Source organism: Serinus canaria, chromosome 7 (genome assembly GCF_022539315.1).
Source record: "Serinus canaria isolate serCan28SL12 chromosome 7, serCan2020, whole genome shotgun sequence".
NCBI lineage: Eukaryota > Metazoa > Chordata > Aves > Passeriformes > Fringillidae > Serinus > Serinus canaria.
In genome coordinates this window covers 3697330-3712208 of record NC_066321.1, presented here as the reverse complement: position 1 = coordinate 3712208, position 14879 = coordinate 3697330, and the positions used below count along the sequence as shown (strand labels likewise).

The 14879-nt window shown below is 42.6% G+C and overlaps 1 protein-coding gene across 4 annotated transcripts in view; it reads right to left on the bottom strand.

The window, feature by feature from the left end:
• Positions 1–382: 382 nt before the first annotated feature.
• Positions 383–14879, bottom strand: part of GTDC1 (glycosyltransferase like domain containing 1) — a 186520-nt gene continuing 172023 nt past the window's right edge. For 3 of the 4 annotated variants that reach the window (XM_050976900.1, XM_050976904.1, XM_050976901.1), the window contains one exon: positions 383–499. In XM_050976900.1, coding sequence (XP_050832857.1) covers positions 389–499 — 111 coding nt within the window. In that variant the 3' untranslated portion in view covers positions 383–388. The remainder of the gene's footprint in view (positions 500–14879) is intronic. The other variant, XM_050976905.1, reaches the window with a different exon arrangement.

Sequence of the window (14879 nt, the reverse complement as noted above, 5' to 3'; positions counted from 1 at the left end):
TGAGGAAGGGACCACTGAGCTTTTTTAGTATAGAATGAATCATAGCGAGATGTGCCTGTGGGTGTTGGAACCAGATGATCTCTAAGGTCCCTTCCAACCCAAACCATTCTATGATTTTATGATTTTGTGACTCTTTGACTGCCAGTGGCACTCTTAGTGATCAGGTGTCATGTGTCTCCTTGACACTCTCCTGTTCAGTAGCACAGTCCTATTTGTATGACCACTACAATTTATTTTTTTTTAATGGAAATTGTTATTTATTAAGTAGTTATTAGAGTAGGAAAGAAACCTTTGGCTTACAAGTTCTGGTAGACTTCACTGAAGCAATTTCAGGTGTTACTGGCTGACTTACATGTCACTCATTGCTGGTGCAGCAAGCACAGTCTGCTCAGGAAGGTGGACTTTGGGCTGTGCTTTCCCCCCAGAACATCTCTTTTTCAAAGGAGTGATGCCAGACTTGTGAATATGCTGGAAATATGTACTGCACCATCAGATGGAGCTGAGAAGACAGGAGAGAGAAGATTAAATCCAGTTATACAAAACTACTCACTGCTACATCTCCTTTAGGTCTCCTGAGGCTAAGGAGGCAGCAGAAGCATTTCCCAGCAGTCCCACTGGGAGCTGCTCTGCCTGTCTGTCTGTCTCCATCATGGTGGCACCTGGGCACTGCACTGTCTCTAATCATCTCTAAAGTGAAATGGGCTTTTATCCCATTTTACACTCTGCCTATATGGTTTGCCCAAGGTCACTGAGAGCACAGACAGAATTTCAGATTTTCACTTTTTTACCATTGCTTGATGTGCCATTGCAACCCCCACTTTCTCCACCTTTTCCCTCCCTGTCTGCATTTCACCTTCTTAGCTTCAGGCACTGGCTATGGTAATCCTCTCCACTTTGGCAAGAGTTCCTGTCCTGGGAAATGCTAACAACAGCCACCGAGGGGTTACCAAAGTCCTGTACTTCAACCAAATCCCCCAGCTTCCAAGTCTGCAAATTCTGCTGCCTGGATACCAACAATTCTCCCCAAACACTAAGTCTCCTCATCCCCTCTGCTCCTCCTCAGGAATACCAAGTGCAGAGTGCTCCACAGCTATTATATTCACATGCATACATTATATAAGCATCAGCCTGACAAGCTCAAGGGTGGCACCATCAGTCATCCTTCCCTTCACCTCCTCCTGTGCTCCAAAGCTGGATTCAGCACCTGTGGGCTCTCACGGCAAGCTGAAGGGCCAAACACCAGTTGATCTGGGAGATATCCTTCCCAACAACCACACCTGGCTTCCTGGCCCACTTCCCCTGAATCCTCCTTGGTTGTTCTGGCAGCTGGGACACTGACTACGCTGGGCTGAGCTTTCCTCTTGGCTGCTCTGAGCCCTCTGGTGCCATTTTCCTTGACTCACCCTTGGTTATGGTGAATGGTCTCCATTACATTTTCAAATAACCTGATATCCACACGAAAGGTTTTGGGGCAGGCTTTATTTCAAGTGTTATCCATGCTTATGTTTGCCCGATGCAGAAATGTAAGAATTGGTCCTAGAGCCAACCAAATCCTGGTGCTTAGCCCAGCAGCAGATCGAATTTCTCCTGCATACCCAGCATGAAAATGCACAGGCTCTCTACCAGGGACAGCCAACATACAACATACCAATGTGAGCACTCTGTTCTGTATTTTAACAGATTTTAGGAATTTGTGGGAATTCTCTTTAACACTTGGGAGGAAAAGATCTGAAGAAACGCTCTAACAAAAAAATATACAAATGGGTGCTTTGATAACTATAAAGTTGCTTTCTTGGATCGAGAGCCCACATTAGGAACCAAATAAAATATTTAAAAGCAAAAATCCTGCAAAGTTTCCTCCCACAAAAGGGAAAATATGGTCTATGCTATACCAGACCTTCCTTTTGCAAAATCTGTTTAGGAGTTGCCATGAAACAAGCAGGATTCAACAAAGAGCTTGACAATTTCTGTTAAAGTTGCATTTATACATATTTCTAGGAACGCTTGGTTTGATTTTTCTTGAAAATCAAGAGTCAGGTTGCATATCAGACCACATATAAATATAATTTTGCTCTCACATAATGCTTTTGTATCTGGTGTAATTCCATTTACTGCAGTGGTGTTACCTTTCAGTTACCCTAATGGGAACAAGAGCAGAATTACACTGATAAAAAAAGCTGCTTACAGAAAGAAACACAGAGAGAAAAAACACAGGAATAAATACTTCCTCCGGCTTATTTAATATATTTGTTTGTCCAAATTGTAGCAAAGATATTTATTTCAATGAATATTGTTTGATCAGCAAGAGTGAACACTGATATGTCTTAAACCCCAACATGCAGTTTTTACAATTCATCAAACAACACCTAAGATTGTTTAGCTGGTCAACTAAAAGAAACAACAAAAAGTTCCAGGTCATATAATTATACCCTTCTGTTTCCCAACTTTCTTAGAAATCTCTGCCTAAAAATAATCCCAGCATCCGGGTGCCTTGCAGAATTGGCTTATTTTAAAACATATAAAATCTCTTATTGCAGCCTTAGCCATTTTAAGGTCTGGGTGTAACAGTGCTTAGCACTGCTATATACCGCTTTCCATCTCCAAAGCACTTTACAAACATTAGCTAATTAATCCTCACAACACCCCTGTGAGGTAGGTAGGTAAGTATTGTCATCCAATTAGGTAAGTATTAAGCACTGTTATCCCACCAGATAAGTATTAAGGTCTCCCATTTTACTGGGGATCCTGAGGACAACAGGTTAAGTTGCTTACCAAAGGTCACAGGGGGAGCTGGTGGAACAAAACTTGGGATGCTTTGGTTTCTTGGGGGCTATTCAGGCATTCAGGCAGCATCCGGGGCTGCTTCCTCCACAAAGGCATCCCTCACCATCCACATGGAAATTAGGGTTTTCTATGGCCCTCCAAGACACACAGTGATGGGTACAGCACGGTGGAAAAGATGCGCTTGAGGAACAAAATTCTCCCTCTCCGGGGTACGCAAGGATGACACTGCCCAGCAAAGTTTTTAAGAAGTCAGGAAGTTTTTAAGAATAAAGATCTCGGATCAGGGCATCTTCCTGTGCCCTGACACACATCCAAAAGTATCACCAGGCCTTGCCAAGCAAAAGCTCCTTCTTCTCTTCTCAATTTGCCTTTCTTTCCCACTATTCTATAAAGATGGACTCATATTAAAGCCTCACATCCGTGCCACAAAGATATAAACCTTTCCACTGTGGTTTGCAGCTCCTGAACACAAAAAAGTCCAATTTGAAGCCCCAGCTCAGAGGCTTCCAGGTTTGTAAGGGAGGCTTGAATCCTCAAATGCACTTGGTCGGACAAATCCCTTCTCAGAGGATCTAGAGAACAGGACCAGCCCAGCACGCTTTGGGTTTAATCAAGTCTCAACAGATGTCAAGCTGGTGAAATAACATCATCTGTCCCCCAGAGACAATGCCAGTGTTCACATCTGCTTCCAATTTCACTTCACTGCTGGAGAAAAAGTGAAAGCTCCTACTGTAACTCCACTTGGAGCTGCAGCTGAAAGTTAAAAGAGTCCTGAACAAAAGTCTAAATTGGACTTGGTGATCTTGGAGGTCTTTTCCAACCAAATGATTCCGTGATTCCCTCATTGACTTGGAGCCTGACGGGTTTTGTGAAGTCATTGAACTCTAGACCAGGGTGAGAAGGCCCCAGAAAAGGAAAACCCACCCTGAGTGAGCCTGCAGAAGGTGCAATCCTAGGCAGGGCACATTTCAGGTTCTGTCCAGGGACCCATCACTTGTGATGGACAGTCAGGGCTGTCCTCTGCTTAGTAATTTGGCACTTGACTCATGGCAACTTTTCTTCTGGATGCAAGGGACCAGCACAGAGATGCTTCAGTTCAAGCTGGAGCTGAGGCAAATCCCAAGTGTTAAAAAAAAAAAAAAAAGAAAGGAAAAAAAGACCTTGACTAGATTTCAACTGTGCTGATTTATGTTTTCAAGTGGAAGGCGGTTTTAGCTGAAGTAAACTACACAGTTTTTAGAACATTCAAAATTCATGGCAGTTTGATCCCACAGGACGTCAAACAAACACAAATGATTTGCCAGGAATCCCTACAAATTGAAATAACCAAACCACACATGGTTCCAGCAAAAGCCTTGAACCAATTCTAAGGCAAGGAAAAATAAAGATTAAAATGGAGAATTTTCATTTTATTCATTTATACAAAGACATCTCCAGTGCAATGTACATCCAGATCAACTACAAACAAAGAAGGAGCACAAATACATAACATCTTGAAACTCAAAACTCCTCCAACCCACAAACCAATAGGAAATAGACAAATGAAAATAAGAGTCATGAAAACATAAGGTACATTTAGATTTTCTTGCACTCTCTGTAGAGTGGTTGTATTTTAACATAGGGCTGAAACAGAAAAGGAATGAATCTGAGAAAGCTAACACGAAATGCAGGTAACAGACATATCATGTGTGGTACAGTCATGAGAAAGAAAACAGACAACCAAAACTGTGACAAGAATGTGCTTAGTTATATTCTTTCAAGCTTGGCCTGCCAGCATTTTTTCCTTCTTCTTTTTTTCTTTTTTTCTTTTTTTCTTTTTTTCTTTTTTCCTGTGTACTGGTCACCAGTGTCTGCCAAAAGACTTTTCATGGATTTCTGCAATTCCATTTCCCCCCAAATGGAGGAAATGATGTTTCTCCACAACCACACGATCCAGCTGTAGGTTTTACACCACGATTTGTAGCTGTAAGCTAACACCGTGACACGCCACCCCCCTGCCTAAACAACCAAGACCAAGCCAGTTGCAAAAATTCAGTGTGGGTTATGCAAAATGAAAGGATTAAAAAATGAAAAGAGCATTCACTTCATGTTGCTCCTTTAAAACATTATCACATAGCTCCTTTTTTTTTCCCCTAACCTGACCTTTTTTTTCCCAACGGTTTATCTATAACTTAATATAACTAATTCTTTTGAAATAATGTTCACAGTTAGCATAATTGGTGTTATATAGTTCTAATGTACATTACAGAATATTCTGTCACTAGACACTAAATTGAAATTTTAAAGAAAATGATAGAAATAGCTGTAAGGGAAAAAGTACCCTTTTAAATCTAATTTGCTATGCACCGCAGTAGGGTAATGGATGCAATGAAAGTTCCTTTATTGAGTTCCCATGTCCAAAAGGTATTTAGGTAGCAAAGGATGTTAAGCAGACCCCCTGTGCTCCTCCTTTAAGTAAAGATAGCAGGAAATAAGGTATATAGGTTTGTGTCCTCCTGATTTTTATTTCCTCAGGAGTACAACTTATGCAAAGGGCACCTTAGGCTACTTGGAGGATCACAAAGGGTGCCCTCGACCCCCTCCTCGCTGTCTGCATGAATAGAAGCATCTAAAGGATGGCTGAAGCCATACAGCGAGTTAAATCCTTCAGGTGGGTCTTTTCAAATTCCAATAGTGAGGAGTTACTGGAGAATTGGTAAGGATTTCACTAGGCCCCAGCAGGTTTGAGATCAAAAGCCCTGGTTAAATAAAAGCCTGTTGGGAAATCTTAAAACCTCTTTGTAATGTAACTTTAAAAAGTTAATACAAAGAGCCCTTAGACTGAAGCCTGTAACAGCATGAACAAAGAGTATATCAAAACTGATTCCATTAAGGGAAGGCAGACAAATAAATTCATTTAATTTAAAGAGAAATCAGATATATTACTCTGCTAAAAACTAAAAAGCATATCAGGAAATAAAAGCCAAACAGATTTTGCAATACACATGCACACAGAGCTGTGAATAATAGCGATAGATATATATAAAATCTATTTATAAATATCTCTCAGAACAGAGAACAGAACATTATATACACACATATATGTTTAAGTATCAATTTATCCAATATGTGCATGTGTGTGTGTGTGTGTGTGTATAATTCTAATATATACATATTTTTATCATTTATGAGGCCTCACGCTGGGCCCTCAAATCTGCAGTTAGATGTATCTATACAAGTAACCAGAAAAACACAGCCCAAAGAGCCCCCACATTCAAACTGACACAAGACATTTTTCAACCCAATTAATTAAAAAAGATGGGTGCTCATCAGTCAGCTGGCACGGGATTTTTCTCCATCATCTTGCCAAAGTGTCACAGTGTTAGCTGCACCGCATGTTGGAAACAGAAAATCTGGGACTGGGATTTCGATATCATTTATTAGCTGACCTCTTTCCGAGCAGCTCTTACACTTTTAACTCGTTGGGGGTCCTGCACCGGAGGCAGGAGGGCAGGAAAGGGAAGATGGAGAATCACATGGAACCATTTTTGCTGGGAAAGCCCTGTCAGATCTTCCTCTGGGTGAGATGCTCGGAGATCTCCTGTTGGACACCCACACAGGGGATGGGGCAGCATTTCCTCAAAGCAAGCTGTGTCCTGAGCATCCTATGAGCAGGGCAGGACTGTGTCCCTGGGGGACATGGCTGGAGGTCCCTCACTTCACCCAGGGTGGGGTCACTTGGGTGCTGGATGCTCTGGACCCGTGGGAGGAAGGGTCCTCTTGTCCCACAGCTCACTGTCCTCACAATAAACATTCACTGAGAATTTTCCTCCCTCTATCCTCCAGGAAAGGAAAGGAGGGGATGAATTTTGCTGGTCTGTGAGGCTTTTTATTATTATTATCATAAGGGAGATGTGGCCATCTCCTTAGCTAGGAAGCACATTTCACTGTTTGAGAAATAATATTTCCCTCACAACTCCATAGGCTGTGCACCAGAGGAGGGAGATATGTGTGATTCAAATGAGGGTGAATGCCTGCAAAAAGTCATGTTCTATGGCTTGTTTTTTTTTTTAAATTCCTTTTATAAAAAACCTTTCCTTTTATAAAAATATATAAAAGATACTTTCATAAAAAACCTTTATAACTAAATTCTGAGATTTCAGTTTGGCAGCGCTGATTTAGGTTGCATATAGTGAGGGAATGGGACCCACCCTCATTCTCTAAACCCATGAAACACTGCCCCTTCAGCAGAAACAAATCATTCTGTCCCTCTACACTTTAATATTTTTCTAGAGATAAGAAATCAGCAACGTGTTTCACATATGGTGCCTTTCATCCCAGCAAGAAGCAATGGTTTCACAACCTACACTAGTGGCAATTATTTTATTATTTTATTTTATTTTATTTTATTTTATTTTATTTTATTTTATTTTATTTTATTTTATTTTATTTTATTTTATTTTATTTTATTTTGTTAAAACCCTTAAAATGCAGATCAAATCAAAGCCTCTTAACTGTAGGTATGGTTATCATTTTAGCAATGGCATTCCTGGTGATTTTGGGTGGACTCCACCAAATACGTGCAGGGACCACTATTTATCAGCAAACCATTGCTCTGTGCACTAAATCCCTGTGGTGGCTTACAAAGAACTGCTCTTTGCATTAGAAGGCACAGAAAAATGGCAAAATGAAGGATTTCAGATGGAGATAATACCACAAGAAAAACCCAGGTGAAAGATATTGGGAACCTCAGTCTCAGTGCTGTGACTCACATTCTTGCCCTAGCAACAAGTATCTAATAATCACAGGAGATAAATGTCACATTTGACCCTTTGCTGGAGAGAAAATCTCTCTGAAAACACCGCATCTAATAATATCAAAGGTTGTGGTGGCTTCTGCATGGCTGGCAATTTTTAGACCAGTAGAGGATGAGGTTTTCTGGTTCAAACAGGAATTAATTGAGGGAAGTCATATGGCTTGTGTTATACACGTGACACCAGATGATCCAAATAGTCCTTTCTTGGCCTTATAATCTACAAATAACCTTGTGGAGGTACTGCTCTCCTGTGGATTAGTGGCAAACCAATGCTCCTCTTGCTTGGATGAGTTTTCTGATCTAAATACCACCCAGACCTGCGTGGCCTACAGGATTTGACTGGATCACGGTCTCAGACAGAGCCATGGCCAATTAATGCCAGACATGAGATAAACCAGGGTAGGACATGCTCCACTTCAGGTGCTCTGTGATCCTGGAGTGTCATTAGCAGCCATGTAACACGCCAGCTCTGGAGCAAAACAATTTTGCTATAAAGACCCTTATAAATATTGTTTTACCCTCGCTGTCTTTGCATCACCTTGCACAATAAGGCCCAGGCTGTCAGACACCATGGGGCTCTTTGGCTCTCAATTAATCAGTTCCATCTGCAAGGGTGTCATTGTGGCCAGTTTATAATCCATAAAAATAGTAAGATTCCAGAATGATTTGTGTACCGGGACAACCCTTTCCTATATGGAAACTAGAGCATATGGGGTTTTGCCTATCTTGCTTGGATTAGGAGGCAGAGGAAATACCTGGCTGAGCAGTGCTCAGGATTTATCAGGTGGATGATGTTACAGGAACAAGCTGGGTCTTTATCTATTTGCTTTATATGGATGACTCTGAGTTCAGGTTGTTGGAGTTACATAATGCTAAGCTCCCTCCTGACCATGCCACAGCCCTGACTGCTCCCACTGATCCATCAGTGCTGGGAAATCTGTGCCAGGGAAAGCCAGGCTGCAACCCCCCAACCTCGAGGTGAGCTCAAACCCAGTCACCATCCCAAAGTCAAACACAAACATCTCTTAAATGCAGCTATCCTTATTCCTGTCCCTATCTTTCACCAGGCCTTGTTTTTTCCCCAAGGATAATTTTTGATGTAGAAGGAAACATGCCATTTATTAAGCCAAGAACCACTTCCTTTAGCTTCTACAAAAACCTCTTCTGAGGTTTCCCTTTCAAGCACCAGTCTAATTTGGATCTGCAGGCTGAGACAGTAGCAAAAGGTGGGAAAACTTACAGTCATTACATTGATTAATCAGCAGCTGAAATTTGGCTTTCCAGCATGACACCTCCATTCTCTGAATGTGTGGCCCTACTGCAATGCAATCAATTTGTCTGTGCAGGCTCCAAAACCCCAGAGCCACATGATGCAAAAAAAGGCAATCTTCTGCCCTCTTTGACCACAATAAGCAACATTACTGAAATCACCACTCCTGCACAAGTGTAGCATGACCCCATATTTGTAGGCAGCAGAGTATGACTTCATTAAAAACCATGCTCTGTGTTAGGGAGTGGGAGCAAGGCAAGCCAGCAGCAGAGCAGCATATGTCTGAAACTGATAGTAAAATGGGTGAAGCCTTAAACCCCACCTCTACACCGTTATTTACATACATATCTTTCATCTGACATAGGCTTCCCCTCCAGCACCTTGAATATATCAGTCCTAAGGAAGAGACTTTAAGTTCAAAGAGTGCCATCCCCAAACCAAAGTAGGGGGTTATCAAGCGAGGTGCGCCAAGCAGTAAGACAAAACATATGCATTTTTAATAGATAGCCTCTCCTCCCCCTGAGGAAGCCAAGAAAAGAGACTCTGTGAAGCTTCAGCTGAAAACAAGTTCAGTGGATTTATGCTCAGGCTGCTATTCACAGAAAAACAAAATTCACAACTCTCATATATGTATGTGTTTGCTAGATGTTTTCCAAGCATTCTTCAAAGTGTGCCAGCCCCACCCTGGCTCCTGTTGACCAGGTGAATTCACCTCCACACAGCATTCAAAAAGAAGAGAGTGACAAAAGATCTTGAAAATGCAATAAAAAATAAAGAGGCCATGAAAGAGAAACAAAAACCTCAACAGGTCTGTATGGAATTTCAGCAGCACTTTATTTATTAATGCACATGAATCTACCACAGTATTCCAGCTCCCAAAGACAGATCTGTAAGGAATAGGCCACATGCTGATTGACAGCAGCCATAATTCCATACAATGAGACTGTATTAAATTGTTTGATGTGATATGATACTCATCACTTGTAACTGATCAAACACACTGCTGCATCAAACAGTATTACAATACAATCAGGCTGGATATGGTTCCTGCCAAGGCTGTTCATCACGTTGCACACTTCTGCATTAAACATATCTATTAATAGCATTGACAAACTACTCCTATCCAAGTTTTTTTTTTTTCCCCAAGAATTGCAGGACGGGGAATGTGCAAAGAAATCCACAGATAATGCTTTACCGTTTGAGGCAGCACTTCCGTTGGCTGAATGCTCCAACATGAAAGGCTTTCCCAATCTGGGAATTTTGTAAGGTAATGCCAAAAGTTGCAAAAGTCAGCCCCCAAAACAGACCTGACATTACTGCTTCCCTTTTTCTTCCTTTTTTTTTTTTTTTGGTCAGATTTTTTTTTTTTTTATTTCTCTCCTATATGCAAACAAATTGAAAGATTGACTCATTTTTGACCAAGATTTTACTTTTGCTGTTCCAATCCCCAGGAGAGCTGCTGTCTTGAAGGAGGGAGCTGTGTTTGCTAACACTGACCCTTCTAGAGGAGGGAGACATAAATAAAAAGCAGCAAATTCCTTGTCACCACTGCTCCTTCTGCAGACAGTGAGGGTGACGCTCTGCAGCCCATGGGGGACAGGACTGGCTGCAACAGGACAACTGTAGGGGCTCTCTCAGATGCAGATTCTTAAATGAGCCTGGGTCTCTAGAGGGCAGAGGTCAGCTGTCCTCAAATATGTGTGAATGCTAGATTAAGTTTATTAATCTCCCTGCTTTCACTTAAAAAACAAATTATAGGATGGTTAAATGCTAACGCCCAGGAGCTTGTGAGATGATCAATGCCCTCAGTTACCTCTGCTGAGGGGGAGCACAAGGTGTTCAGACCCCAAAAGGATACAAGAAGTTAGTGTGATGACCAGGAGAACACATTCTCCTTGTGAATTACCATGTGCTCCATGCCTGGTGCAGTTTTGTTTGCAGCCCTGACACAACACAGCCCTGCCTCAGACACAGAAGCAAGACCCAGGGACCGATGGCTACCCACCTCCCAGACATCCAGCCTCAACCACAGCTCTTTACAAAGGATTTATACCTGTGCTGGGGCATGATTCCAAATGCCCATCTCCCTGCACTGACCCAGAGTGCCCAGGAACAGCACAAAACCAAGCATGCAGTGAACATGGCACTGAGCAACCTTCAGAGCAGCCTTGCAGGGCATCTCATGAAACTACTCCAGTGTGTAAAAATCAAGTGATAAACGAGCATGAGGGGTCCCCAGAATTCCTCGTGGACAGGTATGCACATCACAAATGGACAATCTCCCCCCTTGATTGCTATCTCAGCTTGGGAAACCCAGGATCACATAGCCATGGAAAATAGGAAGTAATACACAGGAATGCATGCCTGGCTGTGTGGAGCTGGCACCAGGTTTTTTTTCAAGCTGGGATTGTATACATTTTACATTTATGAATATTTTTGCAAACTGCAGTGACAGAAGGTGCCTTTTGTCCTGTTTCTCACTCCTGTAATGTCAGTGTGAGCAGATTAAGCTCATGGCATGGTAGCAAATTATCCCTGCTGATGTATCCAGCTCCAAAAAGATTACTTAAGAGAGGTGTGTAAGGCATTTCCTTTTCTTAATTAAAAATATTAAAGTCTTTTAAAATAATAAACCATCTCAGAAGGTTATGCTAAAAGCTGGGAAATATAGAGGAAAGGGCTGGAAAGGCTTTTCCACTCTGATGGACAGTTTTTAGCACTAAGAGCCCAGCGCAGTGTGTAGAGCTAAAGAAACGGTAACTTTCTATCTGGGTGTAGCTAAGTAATTCAAGATGCGGCAAGTTAAGTGTAACAGTAGAAAGGAAGAAGTTCAAAAACAAAGTCCTAGGCATTTCAGTGCAGTGTACAGTATGCTAAATTGTGGTATTACAGAAATTGCTGAGAGTTTGGCCACAAAACGTTTCATACTGCACCAGCGTTCTGCCAGGGCTGCCTTCCAGCAAGCCCAGACTTTTTTTTTTCCTTTCACCTGTGCTTTTTTTTTTCCCCCTCCTGTTTGTTAACACAAATCAAACACTGTACCAGAGAATTACAGCTCTTGTCCTGAATGCACCTCTCCCTTTATTAAATCAGCATGACTGAAAAGTCACTACGCACCAGGCAAAGACAACTGCAAATCTGTGCTTACCCTCCCCGTACCACCTGAGTGCCGCTATTATTCCTCATCCTTGGGGAAAGGACCCCATATGTGAGTTTCAGAAACCACCTCAGTAACTCCAAGCATCATTATCAATAGTAGGATGAACTGCAGCTGGGATGCACTGAGAAGGCACGGTAATACTCGCCCTAATCTCTGCATTCATCTCACTGGCCCTCACTAGGAAGTTTAAGTACATTTACTGGGGATTCTTCAGCCCTTGAAAGGTAGGAAGACATCTATGAGGCTTGACGTACCAGCTAATTAACTTGGGTTTGGAAAAAAAAAAATCTTCTTATCTACTTAACTTGGAGACACTCTCTTTGTTTTTAAGCCTGCAGACTACCTTCTCTTTAAAATGCACGTTCCGTACCACTCCGTAGTATGGAATGTATTATTTTTAACGAGGACCTATTTTAACTTGGACCTAAAACTACTAACATTTGACAGAGGGTTGTTTGGTTTTTTATTTTTAAGCTATTTGCAGAATGAGCTGAATGATAGTCTGTAGCCTGTGTTTTGCAAGACAGGCTACAAAATCCTCACGCTTTCCTTCTGTCCTTAAAAACACGGGCACACAAACGTATGAAGTGCTCGGAAACCAAGCCCCAGATGCACCCACACCTCCCCTCTCCCCCCAGAATCTACAAAGGGGTTTAAATAAATCTCTCAGGTTTTGCTTCTCGGTCTCTAGAAGTGGGGAATATTGAGGCTGGGAGAAAGTGATTGAATTCGTGCCTGCAATGGTTGGGGCACGTGAGTGTTTCCTGCAGCTTTTCTGACAGGAACACAGACCTGAGCAACTCCTGTAACATCCCTGCTCAGAATTAAACCACGCTAAAATTTCCTGTGGATGGCACAGAGAGATTTTAAATCCTCACTATATTCCTAACAGATAGAACAGTGGCATGATTGACCAAGCTTTTTTTTTTTTTTTTTCCCTTCTTCTTTTTTAAAGTACACATATGATGATGCATCATAGTTATAAACAGATGGTATTTGGCCTCCTTCCTATTCTCAACATTTGGAATTCCTAAACTATGTGAATTAAACAATAATATTTTATAAACATACAAGGGATTTTGCTCACTGCTTTGTTAACATAGAAATTATACAATGCTGACATTTATTTAAATTTTAAAAAGTAAACAAGAGTGTGTATTGAATTAAAGCAAACTAAAATCAACAGAGAGAAATATGTTCTGAGCGCACATTACCTACAACGGCACGGGCCTTTTTCGGGGAGATATAATGGGATGAAGCACAAATTGTAGCTTAGACAGTCTGATCCTTTGTGCTCGAAAGGCTCATTTAACACCTCGCTGTAAACAACGGATATTTATACCATAATTGGCCAGTTGACCATCAGTTGTTCATTTACTCTGTAACCTGCTATTATGGAGTTAAAAGAAGTTCCTTTCTGTTGGCTTTTCTAGGAGTGAAAGTGTGTTTGCAATTTTAGTACCAACTGGATTCAGTCTAACACTTGTACTTAGTATGAGAAACATTTTCATAATACCAAAATTTGGGGGAATAAGAGTATTCCTGCCAGTAAGGGAAGAAGAAAGTATTGGTTCTTAAAAGAAGAATTCTGTTTGCTTGGTTTCCTCTTTCCTTTCCATTTTAACCCCTTTTTAGGCTCCTCTCGAGCTGTGCAAAATTGAGAAGCACTTAGGTTTTAATCACTATTCCCAGGTCTGCAAAGAGGTTCTGTGATGAATAAATAATGAATCCGAGATTTTAATCAGTGTTATGATTTTTGAAAAGGCTAATTATCATTGTTTACAGACATGCCTTTCCAACGTATTTCCTTGTTTTGCCTTCAAAGCTCCAAGGGTTAAGCCCCTCGCACGCATCCCTCCCATCCCTCCCCAGCGCCGCGCTCCTTGCCCGGGATTTCTTTCGGGGGCTTGGGGGTATTTTTTTGTTCGCTTGGTGTTTTTTGGGGTTGTGTTTTTACAGGAGGAACCGCAGGAGAGCCGGGGACGGGCGGCCGGAGGCGCGCAGGGCTGGGGGAAGGCTGCGCATCACGGGCGGCCGCTCCGCACCCGCGGAAAAGCCACGGCGTGCAAGGGAGGGGGAGCCTTTCTCTCTGCTGTCTCTGTAGAGCAATACTACAGAAGAATCGGATTTTCAGAAGAATATTTTTATTATCGATAATGTCGATGATGAAAGTGGCGGGCGGCGTGTCCGTCTCCCGCTTCCCGGGGAAGCTGCGCTCCGCTCCGCCCGCAGCGCCGCGCCGGGATGCGCCGGGATGAGCGGAGGGCACCGCGGGGCTGCCCCGACAGCGATCGCCCCCGGCTCAAGCCCCTCGCGTGATTGTAATTGTCATGATTATTATTATTCATTATTTTTACCATTACAGCCTCCACTGGCCTCGTTTAACCTGGCTTGCCCGCACCTCCACCCTCTCGGCCATTCACCGGGACGGGAAAACCTTTTCCGCGGGTGGGATATTCGGTGCCAAGGAGCCGATTGCCCCCACTCCCCTCCCCTGTTTCCTGGCTGCCCCCGTCGCTCCCCGGCAGCGTCCCGCAGCCTCCTCCCGCTCCGCGCTCGCTGCTGCCGCTGCTGCTTCCGCGGGGTGGGGGGGAACAACCTCCAACCCCGACAGCCCCTGATCATCAGCTTCCAGCAACAGCTGCGAATCTCCGCTAAGAATCCAAAGAAATATCAGAAGATTAGGCAGCGATGCTATTTATTGCCCTGTAATTAAAGTTCTATCAGTGTTTCTATTATAAAACCTTATTTACAAGGGTTGGTAACTCAGAGGCAAAATTTTCCTGCAAGAAAATTTCTTAGCCTCGCTAAGAAGTATTCTGGTTAAATAAGGTTAGCCTGTTAGAAGGTAAAATCCTGAAGGACTTTCA